The sequence below is a fragment of the Lasiosphaeria miniovina genome (assembly GCF_030549165.1).
Source record: "Lasiosphaeria miniovina strain SMH2392-1A chromosome Unknown B0T26scaffold_3, whole genome shotgun sequence".
NCBI lineage: Eukaryota > Fungi > Ascomycota > Sordariomycetes > Sordariales > Lasiosphaeriaceae > Lasiosphaeria > Lasiosphaeria miniovina.
This window is the reverse complement of record NW_026848222.1, coordinates 2,796,322-2,818,631: the sequence shown is the minus strand read 5'-3', so window position 1 is coordinate 2,818,631 and position 22,310 is coordinate 2,796,322. Positions and strand designations below refer to the sequence as shown.

Sequence of the window (22,310 nt, the reverse complement as noted above, 5' to 3'; positions counted from 1 at the left end):
ATCGAGACTTGTAGCGATGATAGTGTAATGATATAATGGGGAACGATGCCTCATTTCTACCCTAATGCAATGCAAATGCAATGACCTAGAGTCCCTTCTCCCATGCAGGATCCCGCACGCAATACGTGACAGCGTGTAACCGCCTCCGGACATGTCCTGGAACACCGCAAACACCGAATCCGAGAAAAGACAAAAAAGAGAATCTATACACAGTTTGAAATAAGGCTTTATTGCCCATGAAGGAAATCCCACGACTCGGGGTTACCGATGACAGCTGACCAGCCATAAAAGACGCCGGACGTGTTCTTTTTTTGTGACGTTCCCCACGCCCAACCAGAGTCATAAACAAGCGCATTCCGCATTGCTTATAAAGAAAATTGGAAGGGGGAAAGAAAGTGCGCCCATACAGTGGACGACTTCGCCAAGCTACCTACCCAATCACCAGCGCGATCCATGCCCAATTCCATTCGCTATGCATATGCGGGAATAAAAAAATTGAAACCCTGCGAAAACACAGTAGAAAAGAAGTAAAAAAAAAAAGGGAAAAAGCCGTGGCTCGATGTGATTGCTCACACCGCCAGAGACCCCACGGCCATCCCGCGGGGGGCACCTCGCTGATCCCGTCAAGATCTGCCCCCGCCATCTTTTGCGCGGAACGTGCGTGCAAGACGAGGTGTCTTGGATGTTCAGGATTACTCCGATCCTTAACCATTTTCAAGCGACCCGCCGATGCGTCATTGTGGGTAACCTTGGAGAGAGAAACCCACCCGAGGCGTTCCAGAGTTGGGTACCTTCCAGATTAAGCCGAATCCGGAGTGCATCAGAGCTCTCCGGCAGGGGATATCTTGGCGATTGGATGGGTCGGCGCTGTCCAGATCGTTCCAACAGCACGCATGTGATGGCGACGACAGAGGAGCGCAGCCTGGCCTCGGCATGAGCGTGATTCCGAGATGCAACCGTTGTCCACTATCGAGTAGCGAACCGGCTGAGTATTGCTGCGTCTGCGCGCGACATAGCCGAAGTTGTTCCAAATCTGGCCGTTACGCTCGTGCCAGTGACAGACGAGTCCCAGGCGGCGATTGTTGCCAATAAGGCTTGGTCTCTGCTAGTTGGGTTTGCGGGAGAGGCTAAAAGCCGCGAAGACGATGCGTCCGGGAATCACGGGACCGGATGGAACTCTCGAGCCGTCCAGATCAAACCGGCGGTACAGTGGTTACTCATCACACTCCCCCGCCTAAACTAGTTTGTCATGGAAACCCAGCGGGTGGGCACCCCGTCGGCCCCGACTTCGTAGGGTCGCGCGCTGGTCTTGCGTGGCGGTAGTGCCCAGCGAGCCCGTCCCGGTCGCTGGTCATCGAGCTTCCCTTGCTTTCGCATCGCCATCTCCATGACTGCGATGCGGATGAAGTCTGAGTTTTCGCGCATCTCACGCTGCCGCGGTCCGGGCATGGGGTACTCGGCCAACGGACGATGGGGTTGTGACGTTTGCGACGGTGCAGAATTCCCCGCTGATGAATAAGAGCCACGGCCCGGCCCCGCGGATGTGCTCCGTGCGCGGTGCACCTTGTACGTTTGCATCTGGATCGATGCTGTAAAAGCCCGCGTTGTTGGGCCGAGGGACGCAGGGCCAGGGACGCTCGGCTTCTCAAGACGCACCGTCGTAGTTGGGTTGAGATAGCGCCGCAGGGCGGCGGTGGGCTCCTCCTCGAGTGGAGGTGGCCTGCGCTCGTCCGTGTAGGGTACCTGAGGGTCGAGGGTCAGGATAGAGCGAGTGAGGAAGTCCTCCGGAGGGATAGAAGGGAAGTTAAGGGCCGAGAAAGAGCGGGCGGCCTGACGCAGAGCGCGTAGCGAAGCGGTGAGGTTGGACTTGAAGGCCGATTTAAGGGGCTTGAAAGGCAAGCGCGACGCCCGTTTATCATTCAGCTCGGCCTTGGCCTCGAAGACGCGGAAGTCTATCTCCTCGGCCGCCACGATCCGAGGCGTCGAAAGCGGATGGTCTTCGGCTTCGCCGGGAGGAGACGACACGGGCTCGAGGGAGCGGCGAGTCGGCCGGGCTTTTCGCCTTCGTCCTGGCGTGTCTGGCGACTCGAGCGACGACAGCGTATCTGTGGTGAAGGACTCTGAAAGCGACGGCATGGATTCCAGCGATACGGTCCGCGTCGAGAGGGCAGAGCCAATGTTGCTGTCGTATCCAGACGCATCGTCACACTCAAGCTCTTCTGGAGGGGTCAGAAGGAGGTCCATGGCGTCCCTGCTGAGCGACAGGCTCAGCTCCTTTTCCGACTCTTGCGACCTCTCAATGATGGACTCGACGGTCATGCGCTTCTCTCTGACGCTCTTGGCCTGGCGTCCGCTCCGCGACGGGATGTTGGTGACGGCCAGGAGGGCTACCACAGACGCCGGGATGGCGTCAGGCGAGTGCACGTCCCTCGGACGGTGGGCGGGCGGCTGGCCTCTTCGCTCACCACCATGGCCGCGGTGCTGTTTTTGCGGGTGTGCACCATCGCGGGACTTTGGCCTCGTAGGGATCTGTACGGGGTTCGACGGCATGGTGGGCCGTGTGAGCGTTGTCGTCGTCCTCGGCGGGCTCAGCGTGGGCGACTTGGAGACGCCATCTCGTTTCCTCGCGCTCGAACTCGCACTCGCCGGCATGGTGGGAACGGTAATGGAACTGCTGCTCGTTCTGGTTGGTACGTCCTCTGCAGAGCCGTCATTATTACTCTTGGTGAGCGTCGGCTGGACAGAGGGCGAGAGTAGGAGTGAGGGTGGTGTCAATATCAGGGCGGGAACCGGGTGCTGCTGCTGCTGCGTTTGGGAGTAGACCTGGTTCTGCCGCGAGGTGAGAAAGGAGCGTGGAGACATCATGTTGGCCCAAGTGCCTGCTTGGCATTGCCGGTCTTCCAACAACTACCTAGACCCAGGTACCTATTTGTCGGTTCGGCCCCTCGGCGGGGCATTGCCGGTCGAGCGGCCTGGGGCCCCTGGGCCTGCGTCGGCGACCACCGCACCCGTGGACGCCCGCCTGTGACTGTGCTTGTATGTATGGATGGATGTATTCGTATGTACGTAGGTCCCTGTGCTAGGGCTAGCTGTCCAGCTGGGCAATGCAGGCCGAGCAGGGCGCCGGCCGCAGGGCTCTTGGGTTGCAGGACGACGTCGCGTGCCGCCGCAGGGGAGCGCAGCGCACGTCGGGTGAATCGTGTACGTAAGAGTACGTAACAGGTTGCCTCTGTCCAGGCCCGAGTTCCACTCGGGTTCCTCAGGGCCCAAGCCGGTACTCGATGCTTGTCTAGCAAAGGCTAGGAATCGGCGACGTCAGTAGGGATAATGATGCTAGCGTGCGTAGAAAATAGATCAAAAGATTCTCGTTCTTGCACATCCGCTGCAGCTCGTTGTTGTCGAGGTTCAGTTGAGACTCAAGGCAGGCTAGAGACGAAAGGACGACGGGAGAAGGCAGCCTAAGAAGGACTCGGAGGTACGGTGCGTGTTGGCGGGTGGTGGTGACTTCATGCGTGGGTTGGGTTGGGTGCTAGCACTGTGCAGCCCAGGTGGTGTGTGGGTGCTCAGCTGAAGTGTGGGCGTTTGGCCCTAAATCAAAGAAACTTGAAAAGCCGCCGTCGTAAATCCAAATCACGCGGGCCCGTCAACGAGGAAACAGCCGCTACTCCCTAGTTCTCGACGCAAAGAATGAACATGTAACGAGGTTGCAACTGCAAAGCGGCGGAAGAGAGGCGCTGGATGACTGTATATACTATGTAGGAAGGGCAAAAGATAGATAGCATCCAACCTATGTGGTAAAAAACGTCCGTCGCGGGCGTGGCTCGGATCCCAGCGGAGCGCTGATAAGAACCTTAGCTTTATTACCTAGGAACCTTGCCTATCTAGGCATCTATTGTACAGCACTGTATGCCCATACATTACATTAATAGGCTGCTCGCTCGCTCAAGATACGCACCCGGCTTTTGCACTACCTACCAGGAATAAAGCCCTAGTCCCCCTTCCTACCCACGCCCACACCCATGCCAGCGGTCAGCTTGTCCACGTCGCTCATCGGGCATGTGGTGCTCAGAATAAACCCTTCAACCATCAAGGCCAACAGCCACCTAAGGCCAACGGCCAACTCCAGCCTTGAAAGTGGAAAAGCGCGCGAAGACGTGCGGGAATAAGTTCCAGCTCCAGCGAGGCGGGGGGCGGGCGGGAAAGGCAAACACCTCACCGATCCCCATTCATTCCCAGGCCTCTCTACCGTAGTGTGGGGGCAGATTAAGTCTTGTAGAAGAGACGACGCGACGAGCCACTTGTCAGACAGGATGGCGGGAGCAACCTATAGCAGTAAAAGCCGGACGAGTGGTGTCCATTTCCGTACTGAAAACCACCATGCCTCCCACGGTTCCACGACGCTGTTTGTTACGCATAACCGCCACGCTCCAGAGTCTGGATGGCAGGCTCTTGAACCCCAGATAAGTCGCCAGCAACACGCGCGGGTATTAGTAGGTGGAAACGAGAAACAGCAAGCGAGGCGAAGCACCTACCCTTAGTAATGCCTTTACGCTGTAATAGTACGTGTGTTCCGCCTGTCAACAGATTGAAAGCATGGACAAGAAACGCTCCCCCCATCTCAAGCGTGCGCAGGTCCCAGACTTGTTGCACGACAGCTGACTGGCCTGGCTTCGGGCCCAAGAGCCTAGTTCTAGGCCCAAGGCTCTAGCGGCTGCTCGGAACTCTGTAGTTGCCCAAGCTAATAGTCCACGTCGGCCAGCTGACGAACAAACGCAGTGGCCCTCGCTCTCGAATGGCCGAGAAGGCGATGTCGCGAACCCACAACCTAACTCCGCTATTCTGTCTCCTCCCGATCTTATACGTAGCCAAATCGCAAGTCGTGTTGCAGAGAAGGCGACGGGGTCTCTTTTCAGGGGTCCAATGCGGCAGGCCCATAGGCAGGGGTAGCCTGTAGCTTTTCTTTCTAGAACCCTCCGCGGAAGCGAAACCCTGGGCTCAACGTCGGAGCGGATCGGTGAGGGGGGAAAGGTGGACGCAGACCAATCTCGTCGCAAACCGCATCTTGAGGGATAACCAGGGCAACGTAACCCCTTCCCTACGCTGCCTGCCTCATAATATTCACGAAATAGATAGCGCAGTGAAGCGAACTCATACAAAACGTTTGCGAATGACAAAAAAACCGGATAGAGCCCAGAGCCCAACCCATGTCTGTTGACCGCCCATGCCGTCATCTGTCACGCTTGGCCTGCAAGTGGGAGAATCGAGACACCCCTTATCTTCGGGGCTTCCTGGCCTGGTCTTAAATGAGACGTTGTGTGCGGACGAGGAGACGGCGGCAGGTTGCCGCCCGGAAACGCTAGACCCCACAGGCGAGGGAAGAAGAGGAATGTGGGGTGCGTCACCGTCACATTAGGCTGCGATACCGAATTTTCCGAGCCGCGATCGATCCGTCCGACCAGACCAGGCCAAGCATGAGCCCCCGAAACCCAAACGCCGAGAGAAAAAACCCATTGCGGTGACGGATGTCCTCGGCTACCAGCACTATCGGTAGCGGAGAGGGAATTCTCGCCGATGGCCAACGAAAGACGTCCGAAGATGCCAGTTTGCGTCCATGAGTAACTAAGAAAGGCAGTTAGCCTCCAACGCCCCTGTCGAGATGGATTCGATCCGACCCCTAAATGGCTTGTTTGCTTGGTTCTTGTCACGGGGGTTCTACTTAGCATAGGAAGGAAGGAGACAAATGTCGCCGTCCCTCAATCTCACAAGCCAATAAACGTCCAGGAGTTTAAGTGTTTGTACATATTGTATGTATGTATCCGCGCATGAGAAATCTACACGTGTAAAATTCAGGCACGGTGAACCTCGACCCTTTTCCTTGTGGGGTCCCTTGATTTTCTCTCGCGCTTCTCTACCTCTCTCATAGGGACCATCTCCACAAGAACGGTTCGGGTTTATGCGGAGGCTCTGGGGGGGGGAACGGGGATCCCACAGAGGTGGAGGAGGAAAAAAAATTTGCTTCAATGCAATGAAAGGAACATCCCGGGAGCCCTCTGCGCTACCATGGGCTGGCGAACGGTTTCTACGGTTCTAGGATAGCTAGAGAAGGTTTGCCTTGACGGATTACATCTAAGCTGATATAATCCCCTCCTCTATCTCACATTCAGATGAATTCAAGTGAAATCGTCCACTTGACAACTCCAACCCATTGGAGGTATTGTATGCACGGCACATAAGCAAACGAACCCCTGTGATTCCTGGCTTGCTTTGTTTTAGCCGTGTCCTCATTCGTCCTTCACTCTCTGCCCAAAACCACTTACACGTGCCAATCAGAGCGCAGGGGCAAGCAAGCGAAGCAAAGACATTTCCACGTGCGAAACGCACACTTCTCCACTATCCAGCGGAAGGCAAACCTACCAGAATAAGGGGATCACCGATGGATGCCTTCCAGGTTTGGTTGTCCGTTCGCCGGCAAGATGACTCGAGAGACCGAATGCCGCGGCTACCTATGTATATACATCACCTAACTCTCTTGCCCGTTCCCTCCACTGACACAATGTACGGAGTGTGCGCACGGCAGGTAGATGGCAGATCGTCTCTTGTCCGCCTCCCATATTCCGTTCTCGGCGCACCATGACATCACAGGGGCAGAGGCAAGCAACTGCCTCCGAAAATGATCAACTCCCTTCTATGTAAGGGCTTGTTCGAGGCTTGCTTGCACATCCAATCTTTGGAGGGAGTTGGCAAACAGCAGCGCTGGCTAAATTGGGAGGGGTTGTGTTTCCAAAGATCACCCTCCCAGCCCCTGTTCCCTTCGTCGTCCTGTGTGTGCCGTGGTGGTACACGTTTCATCGTCGTTGCTGGCCGACGAGGGCGGAACAGACGTTGTCATTGTGAACCTGCGGCTCTGCTTCTACACACGCCACCACAGACTGGAAATTGGAATGGGTAGGTTAGATGGCTAGAAAATCATGACGTTTTTGTTTGCACACCGTTCTCTATTAAACTATTGTATTCGCTATTATATTCTCTGCGTCAAAGGCGTCGTTGCTTATCATAATACCCCGTAGAATGTCCTTCATGAAACACAACATGCAGACGTGGGAATATGTAAACGGGGGCGTGTTGATGTTGTTGCCGCTTCGTGGTATTTTTTTCCTTTCCCCGCCCTATGTCGTGTAGAAGAACCGAGAAGCGCCGCTGTCCATGACCGATTGCTTAAAAGAAGCCAAAGCCAAAACAAACTCCCGAACCATGAGGTGTTGCGCCAAACCCAACCAAAACCATCCCTGAAAAAAACAGCCGGTGCAATGATCCAAGCCTTTGGGACGCCAGTTCCGAACCCCACAGATGTTCCCGAGGGTATCATTTAAACAATTAAAACGGCCGCCCGCTCTCCTTCCACGCCCGTGACGTGGGCGTCGTCCCTTTGGGTGTCACGACGCCGAACCGCTTCTCGCCGTACTTTGACAAGCGCTCCTCGGTATAGTCTCGGGAGTCGTCGTCAAAGTCGGGGTCCGGATAGACGCTCTCGCTGTAGTAGCGCTCGGGGTACAGCCGCCGGCCGCTGCTCCCCCCGGTGCTCGGGCGAATGGTCTCCATGGATGGCCGTGGCTTAGGCTTAGGCGTCTTCGGTGTCGGCACGTAGGTGCCACGCCCAGACACGGCAATGTCCTTGACAATGCCGTCAATCTCGCGCTGGATATCGCTGACGCGCATTATCCCGTTGCTTGTCATGGTCTCCTCCTCGCTCGTGCGGGGCGACTGGCTGCGTAGCTCGGCCATGTCCGTCCGCACGCGGATGATGGGCTTGATTTTCCCGCCGCGCCCAGCCCGAGTGCTCCGTACGCTGCGAGTAGTGCCCCTCCTCCCACCGCGGCTTCCCCCTCGGCCAAGCTTGCCACTGCCCGCGTTGCTCCCAACCGTTGAGTTATCCCACCCGGCAGGCTTCTGGGCCACCTCTACGTCTACGTCTGCGACGCGGCTAAGCATCGTACGTGGAAACCAACCGCCACGCTCGCGTGAGCGGAAGATCGGCCGCAGGGCCGGCGCAGACGCCGTGATAAGCGCCAGGTTGGTCTCAATAGCAGACGTGACGAAGCCGGTGTTGGAGGTGGGATCGGACAGCAGCGTCAGACCAAACAATCCTTGAAGAAGCAGCACCAAGCGGATAACCGAGGTAATGGTGACCCTGAGACAATGTGAGCTTGAGTTTGAGACACACAAAGAATGCATAATACCGGCAGGGTAAGAAGGGTGCTACTCACAGGAAGCCGAGGAGAAAGACGAACAAGAGCGCAATTTTGGTGCGCTTGGGTATCTTGAGGTCAATAAAGACCCAAAGGGGCAGGCCAAGAATCATCAAATCCATGACGATGTTGAAGGCGGCCGTGCAGGTATACAGGATGCGGCGGTCGACGCAACGGCCGCCTTGGACAGTAGGGTCCCAGTTGAAAGCTATTGGCAAGCATTGTAGTGTAATGGCAAAGAAGACGGCAACCATCTGCGCGACATTGGCAACGTTGAGCCAGAGGAGGAAGCGCCGCACGCCGTCCTTCTGCCCGAACAAGCGGGTCAGGAAGATGAGCACAGACGACTTCACCAGGGCGAGGATTGGGTTGTACAGGATCTGCACGGCGTAGGACCAAATCAGGGCCTCGGTAGGGTCATGGGGGGGCACTTGATCGATGCGGATGCCAACAAAGTTTGTTTTGATAACTACATGACGTCAGTAGGGTGCTCCAGGTAAGTAATAGAGGCAAGCTAGGATTGACGTACAGAAGTAGCTTATGATGGTCTCGGCGACTGACATGAGCATGGCTATGCATATAAGCCAGTCATCGAGGGCGAACTGCCTCGTGGCTAGCCTGCCGGCGGCGCGGGTGGCGACGACGAGCAGGGCCAGGGCAGGGAAGAAGAAGTTGACGAAGAGCGCAAAGATCTGAAGGCCGGACGGTGCCGGGTAAGAGGGCGGGCTGAGTCTCGAAAAGGCGTCCATGACGCAAGACGGAAGCGGTGCTATCTCATACCAGACGTTGGTGGCTGTAATATCGAAACAGTCTCCATCAGAGACAAGAAGTAGCAACAACAACAGAGTCGGATGAGACAGTCAGCAGAGCATTCAACGACCGAGAGACGGAAGTGAGACGGGCAGCCAAGGTGTGGGAATATGCATCAAGATATAGGAGACGGCAGGCCTTCGGGATGCTCGCGAGGCGAGCTGGCGGTGGCGACGGAAAAACACATCACGAGCAGCTTACGGGCAGCAGCGAGCCGTCTCTGCTTCTTGCTTTCCGGCGCTGGCGTCACTAGAGGCGGGGAGAGAGCGTCGATGGCAGATGCATGTAGATCTGTGAGTCGTCTCGTCTCATCGTTTGGTGCGACTCGCATGTAAAGTCCCGGCCGGATAAATCTCCCTCATGTGTCAAGATGGCTTTGCAGCAGATCGGGCGAGGCACGCGAGAGGGAGCAATGAGGGCCCCTTGGGACCTGCATATCCATTCAGCAGTGGCAACAGTAGTAGCAACAGCACGCATCAACAGCAATAGCATCATTGATACTCGACAGGTGCACTTCAAGACTGGGGCAGCCCATGGCTCACGACAATTGAGCAGTGACTACAAACAATCACGTGGTGGAGAGAAGAAAGGGAATCGGTTGCGAGCAAAGGCGCCGCCGAAACAGGGCCATCTCAGCGACTTAGCTCAGCGTCGTCGGGTCTGGGCAAGAGGCTATCGGCGGCCAACAGCGGACCGGCACTCGAGCACCTACACCTCAGCTATCTTTGCTCAATAGACATCGCAGAGAGAGGAAGCATCGGACGGGAGTTTGGGACCTTGGCTGCCACACTTGCGGCCACGGCCCGGATAAATGAGTCTCTTGAGAAGGTCGGAAACCTCAGGAGAGACTCTTGCGACCAAAACTTAGGACAACCTAGAACCAAAGAGGAGAGCGGCGGTTGCCGGACTGCCCTCGAAAGACAACGGCGCATCCATGCCGCCGAAGGTTCCAGGTGGCTTCGAAGGCATTCGCGGTACCGCACAATCCAGAATCTGGGAGGGAGCCAGAACGAGAGCGAGTAGCGTGGCATGCTTGCGAGCAATGCTAGGTGATCAAACGAACCATAAATGCTCAGTCGGCGCATCGTGGCAGGTGCAGGGACCAGGGCGCTATGCGATGCAATGAATGACGGCACTGGCAATCGAAGGCCCAGAGTCCCAGATCCGACCAGAAAGGGCAACAGACAGATGATCCGCCGTGCAGCCGTTGGTTGGCATGCAAGTCTAGGGAAGCGGAATTCGGCGGCAGACTGCCGGTTGCCAACAGAGGAGCACTCACTTGCAGGAAAATTCCCCAGACAGGCTGACTGGCCGATGAGGCCCGAGCTGCGGACTACTCCGAGATGAAGAGTAAAGGAAAAGAGGCCGTCTGGCGTGTGGGTCCAGATGGATGCGGGCAGCCAATCAGCGCTGCGGGTGGGGTTGACAGGCCCAGAAACGGTACTCTGCAGAGGGTTAGGGGAGGGCGGCCAATGGCAGTGGTTGGCTGGCTCGATTCGTTCCTGCGCGCCATGTCTTTCCCCTGAAATCGGACTTCTGCCAAAAAGGCTGGCGAGATCCTCAAACACCACACACAACTCACATGCCTAAACTCTACGTACAGTACCTAGAGGCCATGGCGGGCAGCACGCTATCTATCGCACAGACCGCCCCTGGCATTGCAATCTTCCGTGCGCCCCGTCGAACTGACTTGCCTCCGTCGCTCGCTCAGGCATCTGACGGCCACCTGTGGTGGGGCGAAGGAAAGAACGACGAGGGGCACCATGGATCGGATGCAATCGCACAGCTGCACCTCTCTGGCAGATCGGATTAAAGAACAGACGTCGGTCGCTATCGATGTCAATGGCAGGCTCAGGGACAGGGCACCGAGACGTGCATTCTCCCCCAAGATGATGAGATGCAGCCCGTAACTCCCCAAGCTTCCCCACACAGAAAGAAGCCTTCCCCAGAGTTCAGAGCCGGATCCAGACAGACGAACATCGCCGGCGTCTGTGCGGCGGCCTATGCCAACGTCGCCTTCCCCCCATCCCTCTGTTTCCTGTGTGTCGCCCATTTAGCCAGATCCACGCCTCCAGGCTCGCCATAGCCATGGCACGTCAGCCTCCGCCTAGAGAAGACATGCACGCATCGGATGCGACAGCAATGCGTCGAGAATGTTCTTTTTTCCGTCTGAAGCTTGCAAGATGCGCTGCGATTTTCAAGACTCGTCCGGGGATCGCCGAGCTTGGAAGAGCTCTGCTTGATGGTCAAAAGAACACCAAGAGAGTCAAGTCTTCCGGAATGCTACGTCTCCGGCCATGGACCATCCGGAGATTGGGACAGGGGATGGAGCGTCGGCACTTTGTGAGCCGCGTTTTTTGAGAGCTTGCATCCGGCCTCCGCAATTGCCATGGTCCAAACTCCGAGAAAAAGGTGTGCGACACAATTCTCCCGAAATATTTCCCCAGAAAGATGCACACGCCAAGGCCAGCGGCAGTCGACTTCGTGTTGCTGACCTGGGAATGAGGTGGCCTTCTTAGTCTATCTATACGAGCTCAGCCCGGGAAGGTCATCTAATTATCGGCTAGGACTGACGGGCGACCGCCCAAAATTTGCTTGCTATCCGGGATTTGTCTAAGTAGGTTACTTCTCTCTGGATGAGGTTCTCGCCAACCCCGGATACACTCGAAGAGTTACATACGGCCTCGTGATCCACCGCAACATGACTGGCCCCTTGCTCCTTCTCCATTCCTCTTCACTCTCATCACTAAACCTAGCGAATACCCAATCCCCACACGCACCTGCCAAACTAGACTACCTGTTGAGCCACGGCATCGCTTCTTAGCGGAGCGGCGGTTCATCCTGCTGACTAGGAGAATCGTCTCCAGTCCGGGATAATGTCTCGGGAGCCGCTTCTTCAGCGATCTCGGCCCGAGTCTGGCTGTCGTCTCCGTTCGTGGTGCCGTCCAGTAGCTTTGCTCCAGGGCGTCATGTTTCGTCTCGTTGCGCGAGTGCTCTTGCTGCGCCATGAAATATTCCATTTTGAGACCTGGTCTCCCGGGCGCTGAGGACCGTTGCACGCCCAATTTTATTTACATATGGAAGGTACCTTACCTCGAAGCCATGCTCGTAACTTCCAGAGTCTTTTAAGCTGGCTTTGCCATCAATCCAGGGAACGCTTGGATGCCCATTCAAGCACTGCGTAGTTTAGCATGAACGACTTCAATCCTGGCCGTTTTCTAGGCTCTAAAAAGAAATGAGAAGGTATTTGTGAGCTTCTAGCCGGGTCTTGAAGGCTAAGGTGTCTATACAGGGTTGACATTAAAGGTTCTTAAACGAATTCATGGACAAGCCTCCAGAATCTCCACCGTACCTATACTGGGATATTTACACCGCACCTTCCCTAACCTTACTTACACCTGTACCTCGGCGCCCAATTAATTATCTTGGCCCAGGTCTTGGCTCTTGACTCTTGGCTCTTGACCCTTTGGCTTTGCACTGTTTGGAGCCGATGAGGCGGCCAGGGATCTCTGGTCGGGTGTCTCTTTTTTTTGCTATCGCCAGTGCAAACTCGATTAGTTCAATGCGACATTTCTAAATTATCGAGTTCCAACTCGTTCAAACGTACCTAAGGTAGGCTTCGCAATTGTCCGGGTACTGGTTCCACGAAGAACGAATGAGTCGAGAGCCAAGACCAAGAAGGGTCGCATCCTGGCACCCCTGTAGTGCCGCATCAGATAATGCGTGGTGGTGATTAGGCATCGGTGAATCTGGCAGCTTAGTGGGCAGAAAATGGACCTAGGCGCCAGCGCTGATAGCCATCAGAGCCTCGTCCGCGAGACGACCTCGGCATGATTTCTACCCTTTGCAAACAAGTTCAGAAGAGACATCTGAGGCACTGATTTCTGTCATTGACTTCACATGCCGATGGCGGCTCCCGATCCCTGGACGTCGGGGGATCGGCTTGCAGTAGGCAACTTGGAGACGCCCGACTCTCACTCGGCGCCAGCAACCCAAGCCGACCCAAGCAAGCCCGTCCAGGTCGCAGATGATCGGTCGGTAGCAATCGTGTCAGCTACAACGCCGGATCCTGCCAATGCCCAAGACTCAGCCGAGGACCCAGGGCCCGTCCAATTGCCCGACAAAGCTGGAAACGAAGCCGCAATTGAAAAGCTAGTCCCTGGGGAAGTCATTGACATTCCTCTTGGATCCCCAAAGACCGAAGCTCTAAGCCCTCCCGTGGACGCCACTGCTTCAAACATCGCAACTCCAAAAGAGGGGGGCGGGGGACGCCGGACAAATAATGCCCAGCCTGGAAAGGGAACCAAGGGAGGTGGCCAGCCCGAGGTGATCCCAAAGAGCACCAAAAAGCCAGATAAGGCAGAAAAGGCAGAGAAGGCAGAGAAGGCGGAGAAGGCGGAGAAGGCCAACAAAGCTGATCCCAAGGTCAGTTGTGTGCTCTGTTACACTTTGAATAGACACGCTCAATTTCAATTGAGGCTGATAAAAATATCAGGACCCCCCGGGCTTGCAGGTCATTGTACCACAGTTCGCTGCCGAATCTAGCTTCTCGCCGCGCGTGGACATTGTGGCTGTCCACGATATCGAGGAAACCATTCGAAATGCTTGGGTATTCAGAAGAAAATATACGCCATGGGTGGGTGAGTTCCGCGGCATGACCAGTCGTGAGGGAGAAGCTCGTCCAGACGGCAGTCCAGCTGGCATTCCGCGGAAAAGGAGGCCGTCTGCACCGGAAAGAAACCCAAGCAGCGAAGCTCGCGTCACTTCGCAAGCAAAGCCAAAAGCGACAGACGACCCGCACATTGAGAACTGGCTCTTCAGTGTTGACGATGATCCTACCGAGCCAACAGAGACCTTTGTCCAACAAGACACAAGAGATCTTGTCGAGTTTGGCACCAACGAGGCCGGGCCATCGATAGTGAGACCTTCAATACAGGATGAAGCTGGCGAGGGGTCCCCGACTGGCCTTCTTTCCCCGGTTCCAGAGGAAGACGATGCTGCCTCTGCCCGAGGGGTAGACGACACTCCGAAGCACGGACACGTCCGCCGAAAACCAACAGCCCCAAAGCATAAGAGGCGCCCCAATTCTCAGCTTCTTGATGAGGCAAATGATGGCAAAAATACTGACACCAACGCCAACGCCAACGCTATGGGCGAGGGGCGCCGAACCGAGAATGATCATATTGACGAACGACAGTCTTCAGACCGCTATCACTTGGCCGAGCGGCGCGTCAATTGGCTTTCGGAACCGAATATGCTTCCCGCCGAAATCAAGGGCCTCCGCGTCATGTGTTACTACTACTATGGCCCTGGAAGTATCTCGTCTCCGTGGTCTCCATGGCAGTACCTCACCGAGAGGGCGGAAGATCTGATTGAACGTCTCGCAGAGAGGAGGAAATCTGACACCATTAACTACGACGAAGTACCAATCATTTTGCTCGGACTTGGATTCGGATGTTTGATTTTACAGAGGGCAGTTGACATACTAGCAGCGTCCCCTGACAAGATACCGGGTTCAAGTGACATTTTGAATCTGATAGCCGGAGCCGTTTTGCTAGATGCGCCGTCACCCGAGCCAGAGGATAATGTAGCAAAAAAACGTCTGCCCTTAGTGTTCCCTCGAAGTCAGGCCCAGAAGTCGAAGAAAGCCTGGACAGTGGACTGGTTTGAGAAATCGGGCAGCACCACGGAATCGAAAATAGAGCGGTCCCCGCTGTGGCAAAGGTTCTCTGCCGCCGCCCAGAAGAACACCATATCCGTAGCGTGGCATTATTCATTAGCAGCACAATTCAGCAGTGCCAAGGCAAGTCCGGAGACCCAGAGAGCATAATGTTTCAAATTTCACAAACACCACGTCGACTAACTTTCATCCGCGGGCAGGAGCTAGCATTCGATGTCCCTGGGGTGCTCTTCGTCCCAAGTGTATCGAAAACGGCACACCGTCTCAGCAGGTTTGAGGGCCCTGGCGACGATGATTATCATGCCATAACGTACAGGATCAAGAGTTCTCTACTGTTCAAATGCTCTGCCATTCCATCACAGGCGCTGCAAAAGCGGCTCGTTGATTTCATTGATCAAAAGTTTCCCGTCGACTCGCAAGATGAGCAAGGGCGAACTGCTCTCCATGTTGCCGCCTCTGTTCCCAACCACGAGGCTGTGGCCAGGCTTGTATTCCGGGGCAAGGCGTCTGTCGCAATCAAAAACAACGAGGGACAAATTCCACTCCACGTGGCGATAATCTCAGCAACACAAAAGGCCAGACCCCCAGACCATCCACTGCGTGGTCCATACATCAATGTGATCAAGCGGCTGAGAGATTTGTCGTACGGCAACGAGCCTGACAACGACGGGAAATCTCCATGGAGCTATGCGATGGGTCCCGTGTACCGATGGATATTGAGGCTGAGAGACAACTCTTTGATAACAGGCAGCTCCTCCTCGGCTACCACAAACAAGCTGGAATCCTTAATCCAGCCGACTGGCTTACGTCTAACCGCCTGCAATAGCTTTGACGTGACGCTTGCCGAACTGTTTCTGCGTCACAGACATGGGAAGTTGACAGAGAAGCTTCACTTGGACGAGGTACCAAGCGTCTACGACGTCATCTACAAGGAAAACTCTGGAGTTCAGCAGCAACTGGCCCTCTCGCGGCCAAAGGAGGTGAAGGACAGGGTCACGTGCCGTTGGGTGCACCTGCCGGCCAACAACGTATGTTCCGTGATCAAGCACAGAAACACCTAACGACTATTATCTAACCGCCTATACAGGAGCAATGGGTCCATGTGAGCTTGTCTAAGGCGTGCTACATGCTTCCTAGGCGCTTACTGATACTGGATAGGATCTCTTCATCAGCATGGGCATCCAGGATGGCTCAATGGGCGGACAACGGAACGAGGGTATGATATTCAAACTCCTATTCGACTCAACATGTGCTGGCCAACTTTGGACTGCTCACAATCTCTCCCTCCAGGCTCCCGGTTCATTGGCCGCTACATGATACCGCAAGCGAGGAGGTATAAACATGTGCGTTAAGTATATTTCCAGATTGTAGTGTGTGTTGTTCGACCGTGGGGTGCGTGCTGCTAACTTGTCGAAGACTCACTTTCTCGCCAGGAAGGACTTATTGCATCCACAGACTTCGAGCAACCCGAGCAACCCGAGCAACCTTAAAAGCGATGAAAGCTCGATGACTGCTGTCGCAAGCACAAATAATCCTCCCGCGGACGGGCTTTCGTCGACAGATGAGTCCGAAGCAGAGCAGGTCTCGTCTGAGCAGGTGACGCTCAAACCTAGGAGTGGGAGGAGTTCAATAGCCCAAGTGATGAAGACCGACAATGATGCCATTGTTATTTTCGTAAGTCACGCTAATTCACTACAAGTCGACGAGAGACTGATTAGGGGAAACTGGCAAAAGATGCCCATATTGGGGTTTGAACGGCATCGACATCGAAAATATCTCAGTCGGGCGATTACGATAGCTCAAAATCAGAGTGCCCAGAGGTCTCATTATAATCGACGGTTTGGGCCGATGGCCGGCCCTCCTCCCCGTCCCATGGGGATGGGCCCCCATCCGATGATGAGGATCGTGAATCGAGAGGGTGAGGCAGCACTTTTAGGTGGCTACTTGGATGCCGCCGGACTTGACGTCAAGCCCTTACACTGTCGCCGAACTTTGGATCAGTTCTCTTATTACATGCTATCCTCGACCGAGACTAGGGACAGAACCCAGGTGGCTTACAGATGGGCAAAGAAGCCCCTATCGGCACTTGGGTTTCTAGATGTTCTTGCAAAGGATCGGCCAATTATCATGGGTTAGTGGCAGTTTCAAGCCCCTGAGCCGGGACAATACCTAACACGATCCCCATTTTCAGTCGATCAACTCTGGCTATGGGCTCTACATGACGGTGAGTGACTCTGAGTTCATTACCTAGCGGCCCGGGAGTCGAGGCGTTCTGAAGCTGACAATACCATGATTCCAAGGGACGGTCATCACGAGCTTTCCGAACACCTGGCAGCCGGAAGAAAAATTCAACTTGCGCAATGTTGTCGTTGACGAGCTTAGGGGAAACAAAGATCGCCCAATTATCAAGACCACGGAAGACTTTATTCACTTGATCTTGAAGACAAGTGTTGAATTCTTCAAGCGAAAAGGACCCATGGACTGCCAATTTCACGAGTGCTTCCAATCGTCCATCAACAAGGTCGTAAGTGACAGAATGAAGACTCGGCGAGCCGAATCATGGAACTACCTTGGTGTACTGACCGCTCTCTCTGTAGGCTGAAGGGCAAGGCAATTTGTTCTTGGAATTCAAACAAGCTGCTAGGAAGCTGAACCTTGGCAACCTCGAAGCAAAGAAACGGACTGCTGAGATTGAGATTCTCTTCGGCTTGGACCAGGAGACAGAGCTGCTCGTTGAAATCATGGATATCCAAGACGAATTGACAATAGTCAAGACGATCCTAGCGCAGCAAAAAGACGTCCTTGAAAAGCTTCTTCGCCTCTATCCCAAAAAAAATAAAGACGACGACGAAGAGGAGACTAGAATTCCGCCGTCGAAAGGGAAAAGCGAACTAGAGGTTCTGTTGCTGGCACTACTCAGGGACAACATGGGCGACAAGGTAGGCAAGAGAGAGGACGCGATGAGCCAGGATCCCGATGACAGCTCAGGACAGCCAAAGACCCACCAAAGAAAAGTGGCCGAGACAAAAGAAAAAGAAAGAGAGGGAGGTCAGCGACCAGTCTCAGGTGCCCCGAAGCCACTTAGCGCCTACACAGGCAGCATCTTGGAAAATCGCGAACTGATGCACGAGACCATCGCGGTCGTTGACAACAATATCCGGGTCGTGGCAGACATGCTACTATATGCGGAAAAGGTCCAGAAATCGGTGCGTATCTGCACGTTTGCGAAACGAACGCGAAAATAATGGGGTTTGACACTTTTGACAGCTGGACAATCTCCTGGACCTCAAGCAGAAACATGCAAACGCCTGGGAGGCGCGTTTCGCGCGCGAAGGCTCTGAGGAGACCCAACGACATGGAAACGTGAGAAAGTTGCTTTTGAGAAGGATGTGTCGAGGATTGCAGACTCACGTTTCTCTTTCTAGATTATCCTCGTCTTCACCCTCGTCACAATCATCTTTGTAAGTCTCCGACGTCGGTCCCTACTCCAAGGGTACCAAGCCAACCAGCTGACTAAAATTTCTGGCAGTTACCGCTGTCGTTCATTTCCAGCTTCTTCGCCCTCGACATCGATGTCTTTCCCAAGAATCCGGAAGGTGACACGACATGGCCGATTGGTGAAGTGTCAGGATACTTATGTGAGAAGAACCCGTCGAAGACATGTCGGGATAAAAAGCACTAACGTGGCGACAGTTGGATTATCTGCCTCCATTTTTATTCCCCTAGTATGCCTAGCGCTCTACGTGAACGATATTATAGCTCGCTGGCGAAAGGCTCGGAAATGGCTTGGGGAGGAGGTTGGACATCTAGAGCGTCCTCCACCCCTGGACGATATGAACCAGACAGAACACGATTCAGATTTCGAAGGTCCCGGGTTGGGCCGCCCTACGAGACTTCCACCCGTCCAGATTATCGAAGTGAGCGACACATCATCAAACACCAGCTCCGTCCACGCCCCTTTGTTTGGAAGATTCATGTTTCATTCCAAGATTCCGGTGCTCCGAGCACTATGGCGGTACAGGTACTACAGACGATCGAAAAGCATCGGCATCGACGGATGGAACGACACATACAAGAGAGACTATCTGCTACGTTACTTCAGCAAGAAGGTGCGTAAGGCCATACGACATTTCATTCGTCGCTGGTTGCGAAAGATGGGCAAGCCAGTTCGCAAGATGCGGAAGATGAAGAGGGCCAGGGACAGACGGCGAGCTAGGGCTAGAGGATCTGGAAACGACAGCGACTCAGGCACAGGCTGGTATGGCAGCGGCTCTTCGTCCACAGTCTCGACCACCAGCGCTACGACGAGTAGCGATAACAGCTCTTCGAATTCCGGGACTTCTCGGTCTGTTCGGACCTCTCGATCTCCTCGTCGGCGCCGACGCCGACTTACGAGGTGGTTCCGCAGACGCCGGGCCAGCACTTCGTCCGAAGTGACCCATACGTCGGTGACTAGTTACGGCAACTCAGGCGGTAGCGGCTCCGAGACATCCCGCCGCCGAAGTAAGAAGAAGGCGAATGCACACGAAGGAGTGCTCGGGGCCGTCATGGGATTGCCGGGGCTCCTCCGCCGCAGGTTAGTGGGCAAGCCGGCGAGAGAGGGAAGCAATGGGTCTGGCATGAGGGGGACAGTTACAGCTTCCACGGCTTCGGGCAGCTTGGACAACCGGCCCCGGACCAGGTCAACCAGATCAACCAGATCGGGAGGGAGCCCGCCCTCGCCAAAGCAACCCGGCGCTGGGGAAAAAGAAAACAAGGATTTCCAGAACGGAGAAAAGCAAGAGACAGAAGATGTAGCAGCGGGCGCGCCCCCGTCTCCGCCGGTCCCTTTGCCTCCGTCTCCGTCGGTCCCTTCGCCTCCGTCTCCGCCCGTCTTGCGGAATGCCTTTCAGCGGCTCGTGATTCGCCGTAAGGGCCGGGCTAAGAGCCCCGATACCGAGACGGGAGCCCGCCGATCTAAGCGTTCTTAGACAAGTTTGTCCTTAAATGAAGTCCGGGTCGCTCGGAGGCAACCTGAACTAGTACTGTCAAGGCGCCGAAATTTGCCTCTCCTGAGCAGACTAAAAAGTGAAGGAGACGTACGTCCCCTCTCAATCGACATATTTTTTCTACTACCGTTTCATAAAAACGGTTACTTGGTTAGTAATCTCCGTTTGTAATAGGCAGCCGGTACAACTTTAGAGACCCATATTCATAGCATATACATTGGATGGGTGCAGGTCCTTATTGCGTATTAGTGACAATAATCGATCCGTCCGATTCTATGGTAAGTACATTGCAAATGACCGCACAAGCATAACCATCAACCCGCCGTATTTCGGCCGAAGTAGATGGAATCGCGTATTGAATGCGCGCGACGCAGGGAGGAGGCCGCGAATCGGTTGATCTAGGTTAAGTTGTATGGAGTGTGTGAGAACTGAGAAGCCAAAAACACGTTGACGCGGCAACAACCCCAGAACTCGAGACCCACTAAATTTGAGCGGCAGGCCCACGGACTATTGCCTGGACTCTTTTTTTCTAGGGGCCTAGGGCGGCTGTAATAAGTCCGCGGCGACCTAGGCAGATTTTCCCTTTGTGTAACCTCGAGCAGTGGTGCCCGATGATGGGGCGGCGTTCCCCCCAACATTCTGATAATTCTGCTAAATCCACTGGCAGGTTTAAACACAACCTCTTCTGTGAATGGGCTGATTGGCGTCATGACGGGTCGTGTGCGTGGCAAAATATAATGTACTGTTTTGTCGAACATGGTCGACGACATTTGTCGATTCTGAAGCCATGCTTATCTTCCTCAAGTCTGTCACTTTTTACGGTTCAAAGGGCAAACCCCGATTCATGTTTCCGGCCCATATTAGCTAGCTTGTCCTGCCGAAATCTCTGGATGCTGCCTCTCATCTTTCACTGGTTCCCTCGTGGTTGCTACCGAAAGCCCCGGTGTCTTCGACTTTAGCTGAGTATGGCTCCTTCAACCCCTGCCGACCACACGGCCCCAAGCGACGAGGAGGACAATTCCTAGTGTTCCACAACCTTCCGGCTGGATTTGGACCAGCCTACTAGACTTGGGGACGCCACAAAAAGAGCGTGTCTCTGGAAGATACCACGTCAGAAGCTGGCCCGGGAAATCACTTGCAAAACTGGCCCAGTTCCTAAAGGCGAACGACGCCGCAGAGAACTTGGTAATCTTCTACTATGGAGGGCATGCCCTGCCGAGCACACAGCCCGGGGGCGATCCTCTGTGGGTGCCGTAAGTGTTCCCATTCCACTGCTTTGCGCCCCTAGCAAATGCCTTGGTTTTTGAGGGCTGATAGCAGTGGCAATCAAGGGCGGCAGAGCGGCAGAGCGGCAGAGCTGCATCCTGGTATCCTCTGGCATCGTCATCTCTTTATTGGAAGAGGCAGATTCTGACTTCCTACTCTTATCTGATTGCTGCCATGCCTACCCACCCGCAGGCAGAATCAGTCTCATGGTATGGCCGTAGCATAACATGACCGAAGTGATATCGGCCATGGAATCCGGCGGCATTACTATCGAGCTAGGCCAAACCTCCTTCTCACTCCACTTGAACGAAGCACTCTCTCTTGCTGCCCAGCGCGGACCGACCAAGATTATTCACCTTCATGCCGAGCTCACCGAACGCCTACGGTCAAGGCCGGTGTCACGCCAAGCCAAACAGCCGAGCTGGCACTCTATGCCCGACGATTATGGCCTGGTCAGACAAAAGTGTTCGCATTACTGGCTAGCGGGAGCATCTAGAACCATAGTGTTGGTCCCTCTCTCCAAACCTGCAGAGGTGACATCACCAGCCTTGCCAGTTTCGTTGCCACAGAACACAGTACCGAGCTGTGGTGTGCTGCAAGCCGATATTCCGGAACCAACTCCCATCCTGCCAGCTTCTGGGCCTCATCCGTCACTATCGACAACAGAATCTTCGCCGTCAAAACCAACGTAGGTTTGCCATGCCTTGCGTTGCTATTATTTTTTACATCCAACTTACTGAGTCTCTAACGCCTTGGAATGTAGGAACCCTCAAGGTACCGCAATCAGTTCACCGTTCCCAGCCTTACTACCTCCCTTACTCGAGCCCATCAAGCCTGAGTATGAATATTCGCCCCTCCAGTCTACAGCGGGTCGCTCTAGCGTTGAGATCAATCCGCAAATCCGGCTTCTGCACCTTTTACCCGGACAGGAATCCGAACCTTTGTAGTGCTCTCTAGAGGCTGTAACACTTTTCAATGGGCCTACCATGAAATCAATCATCTCCGGCTCACCATTTACGACGATGAGATGCTTATCGTATGAGGTAATTTCATATGCCTGGGGTAATGTGATGTCGGAAGAGAATATTATCTGCAACGACAAAGTCTTGAGGATAACATCGAGCCTCGCGGTCGCCCTTCGAAGGACACGCCTCCTAGACCGGCCTCGGGTCCTCTGGGCCGATGACATCTGTATTAACCAGAAGGGCGAGTCCGAGAAGGCACAGCAAGTGCCCCTTATGGCGGCAATTTACTCGCAAGCTGAGCAGGTTCTCTGCTGGCTTGGCGAAGGCGATGAAGGGCATGCCGCGCACAAGTTCA

General features: G+C 54.8%; 8 protein-coding genes across 8 annotated transcripts; 4 read left to right on the top strand and 4 right to left on the bottom strand.

The window, feature by feature from the left end:
- Window positions 1-1,239: 1,239 nt before the first annotated feature.
- B0T26DRAFT_642935 (uncharacterized protein) lies at window positions 1,240-2,550 on the bottom strand (the record flags this gene model as incomplete). The annotated part of the gene is made up of 1 exon (XM_060437491.1): window positions 1,240-2,550. The coding sequence occupies one exon, from the start codon at window positions 2,548-2,550 to the stop codon at window positions 1,240-1,242; it is 1,311 nt and encodes a 436-aa protein (XP_060298363.1).
- A 2,535-nt stretch (window positions 2,551-5,085) lies between these two features.
- Window positions 5,086-5,925, bottom strand: B0T26DRAFT_218979 (uncharacterized protein). The gene has a single exon (XM_060433838.1). It carries the CDS (start codon window positions 5,721-5,723, stop codon window positions 5,235-5,237), a length of 489 nt encoding a protein of 162 aa, XP_060298362.1. The 5' UTR covers window positions 5,724-5,925; the 3' UTR covers window positions 5,086-5,234.
- A 1,236-nt stretch (window positions 5,926-7,161) lies between these two features.
- On the bottom strand, window positions 7,162-9,150 carry B0T26DRAFT_218972 (uncharacterized protein). Its single transcript, XM_060433837.1, has 3 exons — window positions 8,776-9,150; window positions 8,265-8,715; window positions 7,162-8,188 (listed from the first exon to the last, which is right to left on the bottom strand). The coding sequence occupies exons 1-3, from the start codon at window positions 8,993-8,995 to the stop codon at window positions 7,375-7,377; spliced, it is 1,485 nt and encodes a 494-aa protein (XP_060298361.1). The 5' UTR covers window positions 8,996-9,150; the 3' UTR covers window positions 7,162-7,374.
- Window positions 9,151-9,663: 513 nt separating this feature from the next.
- On the bottom strand, window positions 9,664-10,390 carry B0T26DRAFT_218970 (uncharacterized protein). The gene has a single exon (XM_060433836.1). The coding sequence runs from the start codon at window positions 10,139-10,141 to the stop codon at window positions 9,776-9,778; it is 366 nt and encodes a 121-aa protein (XP_060298360.1). The 5' UTR covers window positions 10,142-10,390; the 3' UTR covers window positions 9,664-9,775.
- A 6,242-nt stretch (window positions 10,391-16,632) lies between these two features.
- B0T26DRAFT_643157 (uncharacterized protein) lies at window positions 16,633-18,418 on the top strand (the record flags this gene model as incomplete). The annotated part of the gene is made up of 7 exons (XM_060437506.1): window positions 16,633-16,867; window positions 16,928-16,960; window positions 17,037-17,260; window positions 17,334-17,930; window positions 18,004-18,099; window positions 18,162-18,197; window positions 18,266-18,418. The coding sequence occupies 7 exons, from the start codon at window positions 16,633-16,635 to the stop codon at window positions 18,416-18,418; spliced, it is 1,374 nt and encodes a 457-aa protein (XP_060298359.1).
- B0T26DRAFT_218906 (uncharacterized protein) lies at window positions 18,169-19,791 on the top strand. Its single transcript, XM_060433835.1, has 2 exons — window positions 18,169-18,374; window positions 18,430-19,791. Exon 2 carries the CDS (start codon window positions 18,570-18,572, stop codon window positions 19,704-19,706), a length of 1,137 nt encoding a protein of 378 aa, XP_060298358.1. The 5' UTR covers window positions 18,169-18,374; window positions 18,430-18,569; the 3' UTR covers window positions 19,707-19,791.
- A 1,109-nt stretch (window positions 19,792-20,900) lies between these two features.
- Window positions 20,901-22,088, top strand: B0T26DRAFT_218878 (uncharacterized protein). The gene is made up of 3 exons (XM_060433834.1): window positions 20,901-20,977; window positions 21,056-21,678; window positions 21,754-22,088. The coding sequence occupies exons 2-3, from the start codon at window positions 21,218-21,220 to the stop codon at window positions 21,935-21,937; spliced, it is 645 nt and encodes a 214-aa protein (XP_060298357.1). The 5' UTR covers window positions 20,901-20,977; window positions 21,056-21,217; the 3' UTR covers window positions 21,938-22,088.
- On the top strand, window positions 22,028-22,288 carry B0T26DRAFT_598299 (heterokaryon incompatibility; the record flags this gene model as incomplete). Its single annotated transcript, XM_060435667.1, has 1 exon — window positions 22,028-22,288. A coding segment is annotated over one exon (261 nt), but the record flags the coding sequence as incomplete, so codon positions are not given.
- Window positions 22,289-22,310: the final 22 nt, after the last annotated feature.